Source organism: Archocentrus centrarchus, chromosome 9, assembly GCF_007364275.1.
Source record: "Archocentrus centrarchus isolate MPI-CPG fArcCen1 chromosome 9, fArcCen1, whole genome shotgun sequence".
In the NCBI taxonomy this organism is placed as follows: Eukaryota; Metazoa; Chordata; class Actinopteri; order Cichliformes; family Cichlidae; genus Archocentrus; species Archocentrus centrarchus.
In genome coordinates, this window is record NC_044354.1 from 18,626,321 (window position 1) to 18,649,948 (window position 23,628).

Consider the following 23,628-nt stretch of genomic DNA (forward strand, 5'->3'; position numbering starts at 1 on the left):
CACCAAATAACATTTGCTGAGTGAAATTGAAGTCATTCACTGTACACTTATGCTTCAACAAACACACACAGACACAGAATGCACATACCCACCTTTGAGTAACGCAGTGAGAATGGCAAGGTCAATGTCTTGATGACCCTCTGATCCCATCCGGAAAACTGTTATCTGAGAGAAAATGAACAGACAATGACACACACAAAGAGAAAAAAGTCAAGAAGATAGAAAAGTCATTGTGTCCGTAAGAGAGGTGAGAGTTTGTTTTTTCCTGTACAAGCAAAACTGTTTCAAAGGGACTTTAGAGTCATTCGATTGTTGTTTGAGCAAATCCATTAAAGCCCACAGCATATAAAGCAAGTAATTCAGTCACATCCTGTGCGCTCTTATTTGCTGGATTTAACTGCTTCACTAAAAACATTGCTGCTGAGGTGCTCAGTGGAGGAAAGAAAGGAGCACTGAGGAAATCCTCTCATGTACTGTAGAACCCCTCTCTTTTGGCTCTTGTAGAGAAAACTCCACAAGCAGCTTGTTCACTGGAAGGAGGGAATGAAGGGATTTGCTGAGAAGGCAACTGAGGAGAACGAGTAAAAACGTGTGAAGGGAGGAGGATCAAATGAATATGAACTGCAGGTTTTCTCCCTTAACACATTCAGGTCTTTTTTTTTTGCTGTGTTGTACACTTTTTGGATTAGGCTTAAAGGGAATATTCTCCTGCCTGTCCAGTTTAGATCTTTATTTGCTGCACATTTTTTATCATGAGTGTGAATGAAAAAATGGTGCGATGGATGCAAGCGAAAGTCAGCTGAGAGGGTAATTTGAGAAATGCGGTGGCTTTTCTTGATTTTTTGAAGTTATAAATAGCATCAATGCACACGTACTGTGTTAACGTGTGGGCACACATGCTCATATGTGTGGATGTGTGAAAGGCACCTTGTGGGAGCATGGGAGAATCCGTGTTCTGAATGCTTGATGAGCTATTCCTCTAATCCCTTACAACCAGCCATCCATCTCCTCCCACCTCCCTCTCCGCAGCACATCTCCCTTCCCATCTACCCCCCCCCCCCCCCCCCCCCCCCCCCCAAATGCCTTCATTTCGTGGGGCTCCAGGAATCCGCAGTCTTTGCTGCTGCTGCATCCCTTGGGCAATGCTGCAATGTTGTAGGCTAACCCTCCTCTTTTCCCCTCCATATTGCGCTCTCTTTTTCACATTATCTAAATGAACACAACTAATTCAATTCACATTGATAATTTGCAGTACTGTTACATTGTTAATTGCTAATAAGGGTAGTTTTTAGGTGTGTGCGTGCTCATGTGTATGCGGTAGTTATATGCCTGTTTAATTAAAGGGTCTTTCTGGAGGTGAAACAGAAGTGTAATAAGATGGGAAGGTATCAATTGAGATCTTGATACCAATGAGTTGTTGGTGCAGAGTGTAATTCCATTTGCTTCCCTGTGTTACAGTGTGCCTGTGTAAATTTTCATAGCGTGGCCAGTGGCTTGAGCATCATTTGCTACAATGCCAAACTCATCGCCTGCACTCTAATAGACACTGACAACACATTTAGGGAGCCATCTGTAGAAGGCATGTTAAAGTCTTTCCAAGTGTGCGTGTATGACTATGGGTTTAAGAGAGTGATTAGTCTCATCTGTGCTCTTATGTAGAGGACTGAAAAGGTCAAATTGTGTATGTAAAAGGTGTGACCATCTGACAACATGATTTACAGGAATAACTTCTCATACTGAAAAAAGAGAAAGAAAAATGAAGACAGAAAGGGCAGCTAGATCTACAGCTCCTTAGGGCATGCTCATATGCACACCTAATTTCAACTAAATCTGGGCTTTTTTCCATTATACCCTGTGGTTATCATTACTGTGTTGAAGATTCCCTCTACAATCACTACCTGGCATGAACACACACACACACACACACACACACACACACACACACACACACACACACACACACACACACACACACACACACACACACACACACACAGGCGGTTGTTTCCCTTCAGTACTACAATGAAAGACAATGTGTTGGATGAACGATGATCATAGACAATGTTCACCATAGCTTCTATTCTCCCCTCTCCCACCCAGCATCTTTTTCAACCACTAATCTTACAACAGCCTCTCACAATGCTACCCCTTCATCCGTTGCCCACTGCTTCATCCCTCGTCCAATTACATCTCCAAGGTGACCCTGCGGATATGAGCTACCTGCTATCACAGGGGCTCCACTGCTCAGAAGCTGAGCTACATATCCTCTGGGACAATGCAAGACTGTTTTAATCTCAACAATCCCGCAGAGAGTCATCAATAAGTGTGAGCAAAGGTAAACAGCTTCCCCCTTGTCTAATTTTCTCACCTCATACACTCAAAGATGCTCTTGAGTACTTACTGGGAGCAAACAAGTTTAGCACAGTGGTAGACACAGTTTCAATATTTTTCATCCACTCAAGGCATAAATTTGCCCATCTGCTGTAGGTTGTAGCTGTCTTTTGATAAGAATAGAGGAACTAAGAAAAGATGCATTAATGACAAGAAGAGGGAGACAAGTGGAGGCAGGGATCGAGAGAAAAGGCAGCAGGAAAGAGAGCGTTCGTGAAGCAAATGGAAGACAGGAGTGAGATGTGTTGATAAACTGACGACGGATATGTGAAATTAAAGAGGAACAGGCAGGATTCTTGCAACTTCAGAGGTGCTATGCTGCATGCCCTGAGGATCAGAAAACAGTTCTTCATACTCCAGCGAGCCGAGCTGATTGCACAACATTCATCTTCATTTAACAGGCAAAGACCCTGCCGACACCCACCAAGCACACAATCACGGGTTTCCAAATCATCTTCTGCAGCTTCACGCAATAACAATGGTAAAAGTTCAAGTCTGAAAAAAACTCTGCTAATGGTTTCATCTGGGTGAATTTTAAGCATAAATTATTTACATGTGTATTTCTTTCTTTCTGGGAGAAACCATAAACCAATAGCTTTCAGTACAGCGAGAAACAGAGGGACGAGGGAAATAAGTTTCTCTACTCATGAAATTTTAAACTGATAAACTGCCCTGCTGATAATCAACCAAGGAATTGTCTCCCTCTGTTTCTGCCTCAAACTCTCTGCTGTACCTCATTTCCCATTTGCTATATACCCAAACCATATTTTCCCCTGTCTCATTTTTTCCCCACATCCCCTCCCCTTTCCCTCCATCTGTCCCTACCAGGTTCCCTCCCACCCTTTCTCTCCCAATCTCTCTCATGGTCCATTTAAGTCATTCATTTGCTCTCATTTTCCTCCCACTCTTCCTTAGTATCTCTTGTCAGGAGTGTGGAGGAATATTGTGGGCTGGTGGTTCCTCCTCAATATTTAATCCGAATTAAAGAAACAGAGTTGGTTTTACATTTATTTGGATATACTGTGACAACCAACCCCCAGTGTCCTTTTCATTAGGGTGGGGAGGCACCAATCAACCTAATCAGCAACACTGACCCCACTGACACACAAAGTCAAGACCTATCATCCTGTTGATCTGCAATGAAACCTAGAGTCCCATCATTCATGTGAATATTTCTGTGACATGTGCTGCCCAAAGCATTGTTGCAGAAAATGACTACAGCACTGCCTAATGGCAGCAGCCTCCCACAGCATTATGAGATAATGTGCCCCGCCACACTGCAAAAATTATTCAGGAATGTCTTGTGGAACATGGCCTGCAAACTCCACAGACGCCAGTCGGATTAAACACCCATGGGATGTTTAAGAACAAGATCCACAACCAGAAGTCCCATCCCACAACCCTCAGGGATCAAAGGATCTGCTGCCAAAATCCTTGTGGCAGACACCGCATGAGACCCCAATTTATCCAGTGTCAATAAGCCTATGGGTCGAGATGTTTGGCAGCACAAAGTTCATCTAGACAATATTACGCAGGTGGTTTTAATGTAATGGCTAATAGAGTATATAAAGAAAATGACACTTATGATGATGAGGTTAATGGTCCAGAACAGCATTCTGGCACCTTCAATTAAAGCCATGAAAACAAGCAATGTCAGTCTACGGCTGCCTCAGCACTATGTCCTGTCATGTGTTTATGTCACTAAAGTCACAGGTGCGGGATCTTTATCATCAAGCAACAGAAAAGGAACAAGAAGTGTTTCCCCTGCCATTGTTTTGGACAGAACCCCATGCCCTCGTCAACAAGAGAAACAATACATAAATAAGAAATGAAAACATTTTATGTTTTTGCCTAGTTTATGCACCCTTGTTTCATTTCAGCACAGTGTAAGAGCCAATTTGTATTCTGCAGTTATTTATGGTCGTGCTATAAGTTTCCTCTCACAGTTTTCCTGCTCTACTGTCACTGCAGAATGGTCAATACCATAAGAGATGCAAAGAAGGGAAAACAGAGGACAGTGATTGTAACCGATGACAACTTGTTAGCTTAATATAAAAGCCCAAAAGGCTTCCTAATTCATCTAAAATGATGGACAAATGCTGACTGAACCCAAATATATGCAAGTCTTATGATAAAGGAGCCACCTAGAAAATCACCCAGCAGATAGGCTTTAACCCTCATTTTTTTTCAAAGGCAGAGATTATGAAATTCTTATTAATATATAAATGTTCAGTGCAAAATAACTCAGTGACACTTAAAAAGGCCTTGTGCAGAGCAGCCTTTGGTATCTATGCTCACTGTTAGGTTAGGTCATCTATTTGGATTTAAGCTCATTAGCATCACTTGCTATAAATTTCACCTTTACACAGGGGCTTTGGCCTGAAGAGTGTAAGTGAGGTCAAAATTACCAAATATAAATTAGGTAATTTTGAGGGGACCCCCCCCCCTTCCCGCTACACTGCAATGATAAACATTAGGGATCCCCCACCTACCTAACCCCATTTGCTTGATCCGTGTTCATCATCAAGACACATGAAAAAAGTGGACTTATTTCACTGCACGTACTGCATTATAAACTCACCAGCAAACATCATTAGGTACACCTGTTCAACTGCTCATTAAAGCTAATATCTAATTAGCCAATCACATGGCAGCAGCTCAGTGTATTTAGGGAGAAGACATGGTCAAGACAACTTACTCAAGTTCAAACCAAGTATCAGAATGGGGAAGAAAGGTGATTTAAGTGACTTTGAATGTGGCATGGTTGTTGGTACCATAGAGAATGGTATGAGTATTTCAGAAACTGCTGATCTACTCGCATCTTCCCATGCAACCATCTCTAGGGTTTAAAAAAAATGGTAGGAAAGAGAGAAAATATCGAGTGAAAATGCCTTGTTGATGTCAGAGGTCAGAGGAGAGTGCTTTGAGCTGATAGGAAGTCAACAATAACTCAAATTACTACTTGTTACAATCAAGGTACAATATGCTGAAGAGCATCTTGGAACACACGTCAAACTTTGAAGGAGATGGCCTACAGCAGCAGAAGACCACACTGGATACTACTCCTGTCAGCTGAGAACAGGAAACTGAGGCTACAGTTCACATGGGCTCACCAAAATTGGAAAATAGAGCACTGGAAAAATGCTGCCTGCTCTGAAAAGTCTTGATTTCTGCTGCAACATTCAGATGGTAGAGTCAAAATTTGGAAATTTGGAATAAACAACTTGAAACCAGTGATCCCGCCTGGTGGTGTAATGGTGTTGGGGATATTTTCTTGGCATACTTTTGGCATCTTAGTGCCCACTGAACATTGTTTAAACAATGTGGGCAACCTGAGTATTGTTACTGAAGGTGTCCATCCATCCATGACCACAGTGTGCCCATCTTCTGAGGGCTGCTTCCAGCACGAAGAGGTACTGTACCTCATCACAAAGCACAAATCATGTCAAAGTGGTTTCTTGGACATGGCAATGAGTTTGCTGTACTCAAATAACCTCTACAGGCCTCAATCAAATAGAAAGTCTTTGGGATGTGGTGGGACTGGAGATTCACATCATGGACGTGCAGCTGGCAAATTTGCAGCAACTGTGTGACACTACCATGTCAACATGGACCAAAATCTCAGGAATGTTTCCAGAATCTTGTTGAACCTATGCCATAAAGAATTAAGGCAGCTCTGAAGGCAAAAGGTCCAACCCGGTACTAGCAAGGTGTAGCTAACGAAATGGACTGTGACTGTATGTAATAAATTACATGTAAGTGCAGTCAGTGCATATTTTATATCTAACTCAAACAGCTGTATATTAGTCAGTGATTATCTTCGCAATTAGACTCCTTTGTCTGCATTCCAGTGTGGCAAAAATGGCTTGAAAATTTGTGGATTCAATAGGGAAGTTAGTTTCCTTTTCATACAGTATAAAGCATAAATAACCTTAAGTATAATAAACAAAGGAGAGCCAACAAGGAAATAACTGAAGCACAAACTGTCTACATAAATAAACCAACATGCTGAAAATAAGGGGAAAAGGAAGACACGGCCTTTCTTTGGTCTCCCTGCATCTCTTTGCTAGTCCTCTTGAGTACACACACACACACACACACACACACACACACACACACACACACACACACACACACACACACACACACACACACAGAGCCAGTCACCTGCGGTCTAGATCTTTTCTACTCGGTTGTCTCTGCCACAGAGTCAAAAAATCAAAGCACAAGCAATCTGACAGAGAGAGCAAAACACACTCTCATTTTCTCTCTCTTTCTCTTACACACTTGCCCCTTTCAGACCAGTAAAAACACTCAGGATTAGCCTGCTACTGCTTCCAATATGAAGGAGTCGGCACATGCTATCCAAGCTTGTTTTGTGACTCCTTACTTGGATGTTAACATGAGATGCCTTTACAGAAGATGAACAGATACTGCAAATTCTGTGGAGCACAATCTGTGCACAACTTAAGACCACATTTTATCCTTAGTGCACTTAGTTATAGTAATAAAAAAAAGTTTCTGTGTGTCTGGTTCTGCAGACTTCACATGCGTAAGAGTCAGAAAAAATATAACTTTGCTCTCAGAAGACATGCAAAAAAGCACGAAAGATTTATGTGAAAGAAAATGTCAATTTCAGAGATTTCCTGAGCAAAGTTGAACAATTTCCAGTCTAATAACAGTAGTTAATTATCTTCTCTGTTCCAATCTCATACATAACTTTTGGCACACTGCCTATGCACGAGGCATCACATTAGCAGCATGTTAGAGAGCAGCTGGACGAGCTCAGGCATAGTACTGAGCTGCAGGTCAATTGTGTTTGGCAGAGTTCAAAACCCACAACACAGTCCTAGTACTGTATTTGTAAAATACAAAATAATGGCTTGAAGAGTAAAAAATACACTTGAGGTCAGTGTTTACAGCAAGTAAAACATGAGCCATTATGATGCCCGTATAGACAGCTGGACAGAAATAGGAGAGTATCTGTTCTGTCATATATGCATGAAGAAAGCAGGTGAAAAACGCAGCCTGAAATGCGTTCTGCAGAGACATGCTGTGAGTGTGAGTGGAGGGGAAACTCATGTGATGCCCATTAGCTTGGTAAGTTAGGAGGGTGGTAAAATTTATCTCAGTAAGAGAGACAGACAGGCACCAGACAGCAGAGAGACAACATATTTATTTCTCTCCTTTTCAGAAACCATGTTTAACAGTTTCCCTCTGACAATCTCTGTATTACAGATGGCCAACAATGACCGCAGTTTTTAATACTATAGAAAACTATTTTATCAAAGTTTTATGTTCTTAGTAAATGTTTAATTGCACCATTAAGGTTACAAGTCAAAAATGACTATTTTTTTCTGTTCTGCTTTTCCTGCATAAAGATGTATCAATTATACACAAGTTTACACAGAAGGTTTATTACACCACCCCTGCATTACCTGATAGCACACGACCAATCGGTTATGGTTTATATTGCATTATATCAGTTATTGTCCAGATGTCACCAAACTTATTGAAGCTCAAGCTGGATAAAAATGAACCAAAATGAACCTTTAGTTATAGGTTCTAAAGTGAAACAAGCCAAAAGCTGAATTCTCCTGGACTTACCCCAAGCCAACAAGTCTATAGCTCAGATCTTTTGTAGGGTCTCTCTCCTGATCTGCCTTTTATCAGCTCATAAATATTCTTTCTCTAAGAAACACAGTGAAACCTATGCCTGCCTGTATATCAAACAGGACTGTAATGTTCTGCTTCCTGCTGTACCCAAAACCTATTAGAAAGTGACTGCAGGTCAGAATCTCTGCAGTCTGAGTGCTTAAGAACAGAACACTTCACACCTGTTTTTATAGACCTTATATTGGCTGCCTGTCAGTTTCTGGATTATTATCAAATTCTTTTACTTGATTTAAAGAAATTTATGGTCCAGTATTTGTGGCTCACATGCTCACAGAGTCTGAAGCAGTGTGACCCTTAATGTCCTCTTGCACAAGTCCTTCAGTTGTTCTAAAGTGTAGGAGGAAAATCTTTAGCAAGACAGCTTTTAGCATTTTTTGCCCCAAGCCAGTGTGCCAGAAGACCTGAGAGCAGCTGGAAGTCTTTAAAAACAACAACGACCTCTTTAGTCTGGCTTTTTAGTGCGGTTTATAGACATTCCTTACATCATTCACTTCACTTACTTTATTTTATCCATACTTTAAAAAATAATTCTTTCTTGTTATAATGTTTTTTTTTTACCTTAAAATCTTTTTATTCTAATTTTCTGTTATTCTTTTATTTTATCACTTGTTTTTGTGCTCTTATTTTCTTATTTTAATACATGGGTTTTGAGCTTTAACTATTGGCCTGGCAATGACACCTGATATATAAAATAATGTTTGATATGATGATTGATTCTTGAACTTATTCAGCAAAATAGAGATCATAATGGCTGTCCTTAAACACATGGTTGCAAACTATGTGTTTATAGTTGCTCCTGCTGAACGATTCACACTTCATTGTTCTGCTTTTGTGTATTGTGTTCAGAGGCTCCATTAATGTGAACATCAGTCAGCCAGTGGAACCCCATTCAGGATGTAATCAATCCACTTACACGCTGCATAGCCATGACCAATGCTGAGCTGCCTGCAGAATCTGACATGTACAGTATACTATGTGTGTGCATGGACTATGTGTATAGGTTTTGACTTATTGCAATTATTACACTGACTGAAGCACAAAATATATACTGGATTGTAGCTCAAGAATTCTAAGGGTTTTCACTATAAATGGGTATGTGCATGATACTGATTACAAATTTAGAAGCAAAATGCCACTATCAGCCAGCAGTCCCAAAAATCACTGATGTGGCAAATACTCCCTTCCTTACAAAACATCTAGTGAACTATGTTTAAAGCAAATTGGGGCAAAAGCAACCAAGTAGCAAATGAGTTAGTATTGCTGCTAGCTGTTTTTGCATCAGAGTGAATATACTGTAGTATTATCCTGTAAAGTGAGTGGAGGGTTGTGCATGAGTGTATGTAGATTGGATGCAATGTTGTGGTACACTTGTACTCCCTACATGTATGCATGCACACTATGAACTGACTTTCATTTAGTAGAGTGTTAGCCTACCTCAATGGCAAGCCATGCCAGAATTATAGAATCCCTACAGATAGAGATATTAATGTTTGCCTTGTCATGTGTCTAAAAGTGCTTGTTTATAGGAAATTACTGAGTTTCTCTCAATGACACTGTATCATCTTTATCTTATGATGTAGTGCTCTATGAAGACTTATTTTGTGAATTTACTGTACTTTGCAAGTACTTTCTTAAGCAATAGTTCTCCTGGGTTTCTGAAGCTCTTTCAAGCTCTTGTTCATCTTTGGACATTGGCTGCTTTTTCATTCATTTTCAGCTCAGTACTTACACCTGACCATTTTCAGAGGAATGTTCCATCCATCCATCCAGCCATTCGCTTCCGCACATCCTGTTAAGGGTCGCGGGGGGGCTGGAGCCTATCCCAGCTGTCATAGGGCGAGAGGCAGGGTACACCCTGAACAGGGCCAACACAGAGGGACAGACGACCTTTCACACTCACATTCATGCTCTCATTCACACCTATGGGCAATTTAGATTAGCCAATTAACCTAACCCCAGTAAGTGCATGTCTTTGGAATGTGGGAGGAAATACCTGGAGGAAACCCACGCAAGCACGGGGAGAACATGCAAACTCCACACAGAGAGAGGGAGAGACCTGGGCCAAGGTGGAATCGAACCCAGGCCTTCCAGATGGTATTCTAACTGTGAGGCAGCAGTGCTAACCACTACGCCACCGTGCTGTTTTCTTTTTGATTTGTTTGATTTGTTAAACTCCTCTATGGTCATCCTTTTGTTTATGAGCCAGTCTTTTGGGCGCATTTCAAAAATGCAATTTGTTAATAAAACATTGTGGTTTATTCATGCATTGTTTTAACAATGAAATACTCAAATTTGAATAAGGAATTTTGCTCACACATTCTTTGAGAAATTAAACCTTTGCCTCATTAATTTTCAGGTTTTGAGCATCACGCATCATGTGAATAAATTGTGATGACTTAAAAAAAGTAGTAAAACACATTTGTACATTTTTCTCACAAAAATGATATACAACTAAATTAAGACCACTTCAATGTCACTGGGTGATAACTGGGTGCTGAGATAACAAGCCTGAGCTCAAAAGTTTAATATATAATTTCCTAAAATTGTTTTTATTTAGGTTCAGTTGTATTTCCTGTAGACATGAGTAGTGCCTACAATGCTTTCTGTTTAACTCGAGACAAAGCCTGAGTAATTAATGGTAGATGTGTAGTATGTGAGATATTATAGCAATGTATGCAAAATACTGAAAACACTTTCTCTGCCTTTGCTAAAAGAAGTGAGCTATGCAAGCGGCTTTTCATTACTAGAGGTGCAACTGTCCTGATTGAACAGCCCAACTGCTGCACACATGCGCAGAGGCACTCACAATGCGCAGCTACTGAACTGTTAACCGAAACATCACCTTGTTTTTTTAACTTTCATCCACTGTTTCACGCTAAACTGTGGACTTTTTTAGGACTTGCATTCCCAAAATGCAACATACACAGAAAGAGACCATAACCATATAACAAGATTTTTTTTTTTTAACATTTAACAAAAATTAAGACAACTAAATCCCTACACCATACCAGCTGCCTTGTTTTATTATTTAACAGCATTAATAAGAGCTATGTATCATGTGACTGCTCTCGAAGGGAATGGGACTCGTACCCAGGAGTAAAGGATATGTGTGACTACATTGCTTGACAAGACACTCATTCCCATGGAGTGCATGAAGAAGGGGCACAGATTCTCAATGTGAAGGCCATTTGGTCCTGATCGTCATCTAAATACATTTACATCTGCTTAGCATTACATGCTTTACATGTCATACATAAAAGATGGAGAAATAAGTGCTTCAATAAAAGTTTAATAATGTAAAAACTTCATTAGAGAAATCCATTTTGTTCGCTTTCAGTCATTTCTTTCATTTTTGGGCTTCTTTATACAGCAGAGACATCAAAGCACAAGTGAATAGCGGTAATTGTGTTATAAGTCGTTCAATGGTGTGTCTGAATGTCTGAATGTGTTTCTGAGGTCGCCTGTGCTTTAATGATTCGTGTATATTTTGCTCATCAGCTTGCTTTTCCTCTATCTGCTCTTATTTATGTGCAACTGTGTATAAATGTGTTTACCGCAACTTATGTGTACACATGTATAAGGAGTGTGTCTGTAAAGACTGACTCACCAGTTCCTTCTTCTTCATGCACTCCATGAGAATGATGAACAGATGTTGGGCCTGTGAGCGGCTGTAGGTGAATGTCTTCTGAATGGTCACCAGCAACTGGTCTCTTAGAGACTCATTAATTATGCTGCAGAGGCAGAGAGGTGTGGAAAAAGAAAAGAGAGTATCACCAAGAGGGTCAGAGTGACAGGAAAACAGGCAAATTATACCAGAAGATTAAACCAAGGTTGACTGGGACTCTGACTAACAAATCTCTTGAGTCTTTGCTGAGATGTGAATTTTCACACTTTCTGTGCTATTAAAGTAATATATCAGCAAGTTTCATCCGCCCCCCCCCCCCCCCCCCCCCAAGTGCCTGCATACAAACATACATAAAAATAGCAGGGTATTGTGATCAAAAACAATCCCTTGAAGTCTACAGTGCATCCCATTTTTTCACACGGTATGATATTCGTGTTTGTCCTTGCATTGCAGTAAAATGTGTGCATGTGAGTGCATACCCTCCCTCCTCTGAATATTTATGTCCAAAGGCCAAGATGTCGGAGGCTCTGCCGCTGCCATCACACACCACCACAGGAACTGGAGGAGTGTCCCTGAGGTACTCCAGCACTATAGAGATCACATTGGGGCCCCCTTCTACAATCAAGGCCACCACTGGCACACCCTGACCAATACCTGCAAGTGAAAACAAGTGGCAGCAGGAGAAACGGGATAAAGAGTGAAAACAGGGAAGAACAATACAGAGATATAGCTACAAGGAACCATAGGGGGCCAAGTGGCTCAGCAGGGTACAGATGTCATAACAACTCCATCATTGTGTTTAATTATAGTTAAAGTGCAATAAGCACTAATGTGGTACTTAAATTATGTCCCCCCCCCATCAACTTCAGGCAACAATATATATATTCAGTTTAGTGTCAACTCATGAAAACAATTTTTGACATACAGTACCAGTCAAAGGTTTGGACACACTTACCCATGGGTAACCTTTGACTGGTACTGTATGATCACGCTTCCTGTTTGGCCACTTTTCCACCAGGAAACAGCAGCATATGAAAAATGTGGTGATAACATCAATGAAGTCTCAGCCATTGGAACCGCTAACAATGTTACCAGGCACCGGAAATAATTGTTTAAGGCAAAACACGTGCTGCACTTTCTTTGTGCTTCCTCAGATAGCATCAGTGTTTGCAGATTTGGTACTGGCAGAAGGAGAAAGTCATTTCGGGATAAGACCTCGCTTCTTGTTATCCAGCTCTGCTACCAGTTTTGCTTGGCTGTCAAAGTATTTAAAACCAAAAATCCATATTACAACTCTTGCGAGGTTTGGTGCAAACATCATTTGTTACAATTTTGATTTTTGAAGCTTGAATAAACAAATTCAGTCAAACTCTTTATAAAATGCAATGTGGCAGACATTCACATCATATGCTGCTTCGAACTCAGCTAGATGAAAGGAATCCAGCAGTTCCTCGCTGCATAAACACACCTCCATGTTGCTCGAGTATTCAAGATGCAGACATGAAACTTATTGAGAGGTATCAAGGAACTGTCTGAAAAACAATTTTCATAACTTTTCTGCAATTCTAGGGGCTGCCACAGAATCTTATGGCAGAAAAACACAAAAGAGGAAGAAGAGATGAGGAAAAAGGTAGAAATGGTTGCTTCTGCTGCACTGCTTAGCCCCCATAAGAGGACAGAAATGTAAAGAGGGAGAGAAGAAGGGTGTTAAGGAAGTGGGAAGCATAAGTAATAAATAGGATTCACTATTTGTTCAAACCTGGATCTATAATTAGAAAAACTGTTCTATATTTGACACCTGTGATGCCACATGACTCTATTTTCAAGTCACTTTCTAATAATGGGAGAGAAGCTTAAAAAAAAAAGCACCTGAACCAAAAATATCCATCCTCCTTAGTGCTTTGTGTTCTTTGCCACGGAGAGAGTAAGAAAGACAGAGACACAAAGTGTGTGTGTGTGTGTGTGTGTGTGTGTGTGTGTGTGTGTGTGTGTGTGTGTGTGTGTGTGTGTGTGTGTGTGTGTGTGTGTGTGTGTGTCATTTATTCCAATTTCTCACAAAATGTCTCTTTGTATCTTAATCATGGCTTTTCAGGGTAATTGTTCATAATTTGCAGGTGGGTTACACTATATTGCCAAAAGTATTCACTTGTCTGATTTCAAACAAATATGATTTTGCATGACATCCCATTCTTAATCCACAGGATTAATTAATATAATGTTGGCCCACTCTCTAAAGCTATAACAGCTTCAACTCTCCTGGGAAGGGATTCCACAAGGTTTAGGAGTGTGTTTATGGGAATTTTTCTTCAAGAAATGCATTTGTGAGTTCAGACACTGACGCGCTCACAGTCTCCACCAGTCAAGTTCTTCCACACCAAACTCGCTCGTCCTTTATGGTCCTTGCTTTGTGCACTGGTGCACAGTCATGTTGGTACAAGAAGGGGCCATCTCCAAAAGTTGGGAGCATGAAATTGTCCAAAATGTCTTGGTATGCTGAAGCATTAAGAGTTCCTTTTACTGGAACTAAGGGGCTGAGCTTGACTTCACACCAAAATCCCCCATTCACCAAACTTTACACTTGGCGCAATGCAGTCAGACAAGTACCGTTCTCCTGGCAACTGCCAAACCCAGATTTGTCCATTGGACTGCCAGATGGAGAAGTGTGATGTGTCACTTCAAAGAGCACGTTCCCACTGCTCTAGAGTCTGGTGGTGAAATGCTTTACACCACTGCTTCCAATGCTTTGCATTGCACTTGGTGATGTAAGGCTTGGATGCAGCTGATTGGCCATGGAAACCTATTGCATGAAGCTCTCTATTCTTGAAATAATCTGAAGGCCACATGACATTTGGAGGTCTGCAGTGATTGACTTAGCAATGAGTTGGCAACTTCTGCACACTACAGTATACTATACTGTGCCTCAGCATCTGCTGACCACGCTCATGTCTGAGTTGCTGCCATTCGCAATCACTTCCACTTTGTTATAATACCACTAACAGTTGACTGTGGAATATTCAGTAGAGAGGAAATTTCACGACTGGACCTGTTGCACAGGTGGCATCCTGTCAGGGTACCACAGTGGAAATCAATGAGCTCCTGAGAGTGACCCATTCTTTCACAAATGTTTGTAGAAGCAGTCTGCACGCCTGGGTGCTTGGTTTTATACACCTGTGGCCATGGTAGTGATTGGAACACCTGAATTCAATGATTTGGATAGGTGAGTGAATACTTTTGGCAGTGTGGGAGAATATTGTAAAAACTGCAGATTTCATTTGCACATTTGAAAGCCAAGTCTCAGAAGAATTTACTACTTTGTTTTTTGCTCCTCTCTGCCAGGCTTATAGTTTCCTCCCCATTTCACATTTGACCATTGAACATTCCCCGTAAACCATTATAACAACCCTGTAAACCCCAGAGTCCCATTCTCTTTTAACCCCTTATATTCTTCCCCCTTTTAGTGGTCTAAGTCCAATCCACTTTCCAAGCCTACCTTCCTCTGCTCTGTGTCTCACATCCTCTCTTCCTAAAGTTCTTTCAATTGCCACTCCAGTCTCATCCTCTCCCTCCCATTCTGTTCCATGCAGTTCTGTTTTATGCCAGCAGTTTAGACCCTTCTAATTCAAAAGCCGTGTAACTGCCTGATCCTGCCCGCCCAGCATCCTCACCCTGGTCTGCATAATTCATGGAGGAGAAAGCATGGTCTGTCTCTCAAACAAGCAAGCAGACAGGCACATACAAATGCACGCGTACATGCCGTATGCACACACTCTCGCACACAAGCACAAGCACGCAGTCGGAAGCAGACCCACCATCACGCTTTGCCTCACACAGCCTTGTGTGGCCTTACAACAGGGACAGTTACATAAAGAGAATATTTTAGGGTCCTTGCCTACTTCAAAGAGGTACAACGTCACTATGCCACAACACATCTCATGACCATACGTCAGAAAGAGCAGAGAGAGGAGCAGACCAATGACTTGCATGTTGTATTTTATTTTTCCATCTTCTTATTCCTATTTCTGTGTGTGTGTGTGTGTGCGCGTGTGTGTGTGCGCGCGTGTGCTTGCACACAAGTGTCAGATCATACATTGATATTGATGACTGCTGAGCTTTGGAGGCAACGCTGCACCATCTAAAGTACATTATTGTTCAACTGAAACCCACCAAGGAGCAGATGAGGAGGGAAAAGCACAGCTGTGTCATGGCTAATTGGTAGGAGGAAATTCTGCCTGTGTGCAAACAAGCACACACACACTCATGAAAACAGAGTCAGACAGACAGTCAATCCACAAATTCTCTTTTGACTGACAAGCCCAAAGGAGAGGGAACATTTTAGGATGACTTTTGACCTTCCATTTACAGTTTTTCTGCTCCCTTTCTCTTTTATTTTTTGATCAAATACAGCCATAAATAGGGTATTTATTGGTGTTTTTTTTTCTTTTTTTTCAATATGCACACTTACCAGACACTTCATTAGGTACACTTCGCTAGTACCGGGTTGGACCCACTTTTGTCAAAGATATTGTTTCCTTCAAGTAGCTGAAGCAGCTGATGAGCAACAACTTTCTCAAGGATTTTAGAAATAAGGGGTTTAGAAATGGGTCTGTAATTATCTAAAACAGCTGGATCTACAGTAAGAGAAGCCAGGGAGAGATGGCAGGTAGAACCTCTTTAATTAATTTAGGAGGGGCAATCTCCACTGGGCAGGAAGAAGTGCGCATGAGTGAGACAAAATCAAGGAGATTTGTTGTGGAAATTAGTTTAAACTTGGAGAACAGAACTGGATGAGAGACTTGGGATGGTTGAAGGGGTGCACACTTAAAACTGTGACCTGATACTCTTGATCTTGCCATTAAAGACATTTAAAAATCCTTTGCAGTCATTAGAAGATATGGCATGGAAAGTGGACTGAGGAGTCTGCAGATGGTGCCAAACAGGAACCATGGATTGTTTTTATTATTATTAATCAAACTGGCAAAATAAGATGTTCCCACATCTTTTATGAGTTGGTTGAGGGTGGTAAGTAACTCCTTCGTGTGGAGGTAGTGAACATGGACATTTGTATTTTTCCACCTGTGTTCAGCTTTTCTGCACTCTCTTGTATGGTCACGGATATGATTACTGATCCAAGGGGAAGAATTGATGACTGGGGCTAATCTGACTTGTAATGGTGCTATACTATCCAGAATTGATGAACATACAATTTTAGATAACTACATACACATAACATACACTAGTTAACTAAGTCATTGGTATCTGAAAGATTTGTTGTTGGTGCAGTCACATTAGAAATGAGAGCTGAAAAACTAGCTGCCAAATGTTCATTAAAGATGCAAAAGATATATATATATATATATATATATATATATATATATATATATATATATATATATATATATATACTGTGTGTGTGGGTGTGTGTGAACAGATCACTGGACACTCTTCTAAAATATGTTTTTCCTTCTGCCTACTTTCTAAAATGGCAATAAAATGCAAGAGAGTGCAAATTAAGCAAGTAAAAATCATTAAGCCATACTACAGGATGTTTGTGCTACATTTGCCCTTTTAAATCTAATTTTTATATCAGCAGTATTACATGCTTTTTTTTTTTTCAATTGGACTTCCATATCCAGGATAGTTAAACAGTGAAGTCTTTCAAACCAATGCCCGATACACACTTTTTACACTATCCCCTTTTTACTGTCTGTCTCAATGTACTGACTGTATTCATGCACAATTCCCTCACTCTAATACATCAAATAACAAAATGTCAAACCCCCAGTCTCTCTTTGCTTCTTATGTCTCTCAAATATCATGTATAATTTTAACCCACTGCCCACACCTTACTTTTCAAGAGTGAAGCTACCCTGAAAAAGTGTGAGAAAGCAGAAGCAGCCAAAAAAGGAGAGAGGTGGTCCGAAGCCGTAATTTTCTAAATATATATCCAATCTGGAAGACGAGGAAGTAATGAGGAACTGAAGGAATTAGCGAGGTAAAGAGCAGCGTGTAAGCAAGATACACATAACATGCTTAAATGGTCCTAATTAAGGATCCAGCAATGACTCATCCGCCGCGTGTGTCTGTGTGTGCGTCGGCGGTTGCGAGTTTGTCCTTGTATGTGTCAAATTAGTATCAGCACGACTGGAGGAGGTGTGCTACAGTATGTGGGCCCTTGTCTTCTCACCTCACGCCACCACCCCAGACCAATAAAACAAACCAATAAATAAATAAATACCATCAACACACACTTACACACTTAAACGTCAAAAACGGACATCAGATCTGTGAAGACAACCTAACTCGACAGGCTATAGAACAAAATGTCAGATGGTACATTAAAAGGTCAACGCTTCTCTCAAACATGCAGTTGTCTTCAAGCGTCTCGAAGCAACTCAGATGTAATCAGGTTTCATCTTTTTGTTTTTATCAGAAATATTAGAATTACTGAGCCAGAGCGAACCTTAGACCATCAATCATGAATGATGTCATTGACCAGAAAACACATTTACAGCTGGAAATTGAGGTTAAAGAGATTTTGCCCCCCACTGACCTGTGTGTTGATTTGTACCTAAACATCTACAGCTTGGTCCATTAAAAGAACAAGCCTTGTTTTGTTTTTTTTTAGGTGCTGATTATATTGCTGAAAAATATTTTGCACCGTGTATTTGTTCATGAAATATCAGCCTGTATCTACTGAAGGCAATGAACAGATTATCACATAAAGTCAATAATGGATCCGATAGCTTTCAGGTATCAAAATAACTAAAGGCAAGTGCCCCCAAGAAGCATTTAAGAGGAGCTGAAATTCATCTAGACAAAAATCACCTCAGGCACATACATTCAAGACAGATACTGATGCTTCTGTCTCTTCAAGATGAATGTGTATGTGTTGCCCTTCCAAGTGTGTCTATGTCTTTATAAATAGCCACTTACAGGGTCTGTACCCTGTGAGAATGACGGATGAAATGACTCTGAAATTAGATGTTGTTCTCCCTGTCTTATTAAAGCAATGGTTCTCAAACTGTGGGACAGGCCCCACTTGTGTAGGTGTGGACAACCAGGGGAAATACATGGAGTGAAACAACACTGACTGAATGTGATTTTTCACAGGAAAACAAAACAAAACAAAACGCTGCTAACCAACAGCAGTGCAGTACTAACCACGGCACCACCATGCCGTCTCACATCAAGAAAGTCCTCTATGTGAATCTGCTGGTCGGCCTTTCTGTGTGAAGTTTGCATGTGCTCCCCGTTCCAGTGTGGGTTCTGTTCAGGGTACTTGCTCCCACAGCCCAAAGGCATACATATTAGCTTAATTAGGGAATCTAAATTGCATGAATGATAATTTTGCTCTCTGTTTTAGCCCTAGTGTGAGACACCGGTGAGCTGTCCAGAGTTCATCCCATTTCTCACTATATGACAACTAGGTTAGGCTCCCACAGCCCCATGACCAAATTCAATAGGCAGTTAAGTAAACTGATTGATGGACAGAGAAAAATAATCAAACACGAGTTTATTGATTCTGTTGCACCAACCTTTATTTAACTTGGGTTCTTCCTATTTCCTATTCTTCCTACTTGGCTTCTGAAGGGGGGGAATGCCAGAAAAACTGTGCCCAGTGATGTGGGATGTTTATAGTTCAAGCATTAAATTCAAATACCCTTATTTGAATATAGCGTGGGAAAAGAAAAATGAGTAAAATTAGCTTTTTGTCTAAATTCAGTACGGTTCATAAACCATCTACTATGACATTTCTGACTGTCCCACCACAGTGTTTTTAACCCACCTACTGTTCCAAAAGACATTTACTACATTTCACACTACTGATCATGCACTCAAATTCTTTCCACACCACATAACATGTCGTCATCCATGCACATCCTCAACCTGGAACCATACCTGGAGCAAGTCTTGTATCCAACCCACTATTGGCGCTGTTATCTCTCCACCACAGGGTTGGACACTCTGGCAGTTCATGTTTATCATTTTGACATGTTTGTGTGTGCATTCACGCATGAACACACCTTACCCCCAGTGACTTCAATTGTCCCCACACTGTCTCTGGTCAGTTTTACTCATATGTATGCCTGAAAATGCATTATCTATGCATTATCACATCCACAGTACCACTTCACTGACCACTGACCAGAGAGCTTGTGAAAAGAAATTAATGAGTAAATTGTGAACATTTAAATGACATTCGAACATTCATATTTGAACAGTGTAATTATTACACACTTCTCCATGCAAGACTCTCCTCCTATTAGTGGTTCATTTGATCGGTTACTAACCCATATATACACTTAGCAGGGTGATATTCTTAGAGTTTGCCCAGGCATGTACAGAGAACAAAGAGCAGTACAAACTCTTTGACTTCCCATCTAACTACAATTTCTTTGGTGTTTGCTGATGGAGGTCACAATGTCATGGCTAATCTGTAATGCAAAGCCTTACGGCTTCTGAATTCAATTACCCCCAACTATTTCTTTTACATGTGCTGTGATTAATTAAATCACTGTTATAGGAGGGCAGGTGAAGGTTATCTATATGAAGTATCTACATGAATGCACCTATTTCAATTTAGGTGAAAAGAAAGCGGGCACATTCAAGGCCATTTATTCATTGTTACAGACAGTATTTAAACTTGCACAAATTAATAACTTTTATCTTGGTGTGCATTCAGTTTTCAATTTTAACGTAACATACACACACTGTAAGATGAAGGGCGCTCTTATATTTCTCCTGTTTACTCAAATTGCCCAATATTAATGGATGAAGCCTGTTATGATATTTTATCACACCACCTTTTTCCCCTTTTTTATCCAAATTTTGTATCAAAGCAAACAAAGATAAACACCTTGTCTCACTGCCTGCATCCTCAGCTGCTTCTTACCTCCTCTGTGCTTTTATTTAATTTTCTTCCCTTTCTCCCTGCCCTCAATCCTTTTTCTCTGTATTCATTTTCCCACTCTCCTCTCGGACTCGTTCTGCTCTCCTCTCTGTGAGGGAGTGATTAAAAAGCATTATAACCAAGGCCTTAGACATATCAAGAGAGCTGTGCAGCGGCTGAATCAACAGTGTTGAATGGTGCCAGTCACTTTATTGATTTCTTCATCTTGCAGTTTGACATTGTATGCTTTGAAATGAAAAGGAGGAGAAATGCTCCAGTGTGTGAGCAAATCGGAGTGTGTACATAAAGCTTTTTCAAAAACATACTGCATATTTGTTTACTTTCATATATCAGCATGCAGAGGGAAAGCTTATACATGGTATATGCTTCCCCTCTGTGCACATGGAAAGCATCAAACCCTGTCTGAGCGCCATCCTTGTCCTTTGTATAAATATATCTGTCCATGTTATACAAGCCAGACCACATCTGGCTGGGTAACCTATGAGAAAGCCATGAATACACAGCCAAGTGCAGCACTCAGCATTGGCTCTAGTGCTTTCTGATTGTACTTGTGTTTGCTTACAATGTAATGGTTTTACTGGCCTTGTCCACTTAAAATCAAATTGGGCTACATGGCCCATGACATAAAATGAGTTTGACACCTGTGCTCTAGTGTGTTAATGTGCTGGCTCCATCCACCATATTTACAGGCTTTGAACCCATGTTTCCTGTCAACCAGAGATATCCTTTTTTATATTTTTGCCTGCATTCCAACACTGGAGGTGACAAGTTCCACAACATGAAATATACAGTAAAAACTGGAGAACAAATTCAGCAGAGGAAAAACACAAGTTGTGCCACCAAAAGTGGTTGTTAAGAGTTGTAGTACCTGCACAACTCCAATGATGATTTTTGACATGTGCCAGTGGTTTTGCAGTTTTAGACTTAAATGTGCAAATGGCCTGTTGTGGCAATAGTATGTCAAATTGACCTGGTTTTGTTAAGACAGTGTTTGCAGTATAACCTGTAGTCAGAGAAAAACACCCATAGATTTGCTGTAAAGCACTGATTCCTGTAATTTAAAAAAAACAAAATGTTATAATATTGTGGAGCCAATTTGATTGCTACAGCATTTCTGGCAGTTGCATGGTTATAGCTGTTGCATAGAAATTCGCACATAGGCACAGTAGGATTAGCAACAGGATTGCCCAGACATCACCAAAATACCACAGGGAGAGATTACACATATCTATCTACCACACTTCTTTCATCTTGTGTCGTGTGCAGTGTTTGGGACTGTTTTAGAAAAAAAAAAAAAGATCTGGTGGTTACATGTGGTCTACAACCCACATGGAAGGCCGTCTAAATAAAACCGCTGTTTTCCCCTCTTCACTCTCTTTATCTTTCTTTCTTTGGCAGCACTTCAGGCCACACGTGGATCCCTCGAGGGCACCTGCTGTGAGGGAAATTGATGCAGTTCTCCACTGACCGAGGACAGGTAATCAAATCAAGAAATGGCACACACACATCAAGATACAGTACATCACATACATGCATACACACACATACACATCAATAGTCTGTATATCACTCTACAACCAAATGGATTTGACTCTGGCTTTTTTTCATACTAAGAGACTTATATGTATTTAATATTCATTCTTCACTTTCTTGATTTTCTTTAAAAAAAATCATATGCAATTGTTAGAATTTCTGAAACAATCAACAAGTGGCTATTAACCAGTGGGGTAATTACTTAAACTTCCTTTATTGCAAAGTTTAATTGTGAAATTCCAAACCTGGACAATAAGCATAGCTGTGAAAAAGTATTTGCCCCCTTCCTGATTTCTTAGGGGTTTTTTGCATATTTGTCACACTTACATCTTTCAGATCATCAAACAAATTCCAAGGTACTTGCAGCTATCCTCAATGTCTACAATGTCGCCTTCTGGTAGTGCAATGCCCTCAGTTCTGACTACCTTCTCCAGTCAGAATGACATCCTGATGTCATTGCTGTAGATCCCAGTGTGGATCAGTGAATCGATGTCTTGTTCACTGCTGGCATACAGCTTGATGTCATCCATGTAGAGGAAGTGGCTGATGTTTTCTTCAGTCCACAGATGGTACCCGTAGCCAGTCTTGTTAATGATCTGGCTGAGGGGGTTCAGGACAGAGCATCTCCTTGGCAAATCCCACACTTGATGGTAACTTGTGCCATTGGCTTAAAGTTGGCCTCTAGCGTTGTTCTCCACATTCAAATTGAGTTCCTGTTGAAGGCGCTTAGGGTCCTGATGATCTTGCATAGTTCTAGCCATTCCAGGATCCATTCCAGGCACTGAGTATTAGGCTTTCTTGTAATCAATCCAGACGGTGCACAGGTTGGTCAGTGTGGTCCTACAGTCTCGAGTAACTGCTCTGTCCCACCATGGTTCACTGGAATCTCAAAGCCTTAGAAATGACTTCGTAACCCTTTCCAAACAGATGGATGTCAATAACTTTGTTTCTCAGCTGTTTCTTTACATCGTGGCATGATGTGTTACTTTTTGAGCTCTTTTAGCCTACTTCACTTTGTCAGACAGGTTGTATTTAAGTGATTTATTGGTCCAACAGGTCTGGCAGTAATGAGGCCTGGGTGTGGCTACTTCAAAAAATGTGGTTAATCACAGTTAATTAATGATTTAACAAGCGGGTGTGGCAGTTACTTTTTCACACAGCCCCTGGTAGGTTTGGATAGCTTTTTCCCTTAATGCATGAAATCATCGTTTAAAAATTGCATTTTGTATTTACTCGGGTTATCTTTGTCGAATATTCAAATTTGTTTGATGATCTAAAATATTTAAGTGTGACAAATATGCAAACGACTAACAAATTAGAAAAGGGGCAAATACCTTTTCACAGCACTATACATTTATCATCTTTTTTTTCAGTTCAGTTCAGTATCAGTTTTTTACAGTATATAGCAACAAATCACAACAACAGTTGCCTCAAGGTGGTTTATACCATAGATAAAGACCCTCAGTATTCTAGAGAAAACCCCAACAATCGA

At 40.6% G+C, this 23,628-nt stretch overlaps 1 protein-coding gene across 1 annotated transcript in view; it reads right to left on the minus strand.

Annotated features, from left to right (window-relative positions):
- Window positions 1-23,628, minus strand: part of trpm3 (transient receptor potential cation channel, subfamily M, member 3) — a 130,043-nt gene that overhangs the window by 43,139 nt on the left and 63,276 nt on the right. The window contains exons 7-9 of the mRNA XM_030737189.1: window positions 12,172-12,346; window positions 11,675-11,798; window positions 93-165 (exon numbers count right to left, since the gene is read on the minus strand). Of these exons, the coding sequence (XP_030593049.1) occupies window positions 93-165; window positions 11,675-11,798; window positions 12,172-12,346 (372 nt within the window). The remainder of the gene's footprint in view (window positions 1-92; window positions 166-11,674; window positions 11,799-12,171; window positions 12,347-23,628) is intronic.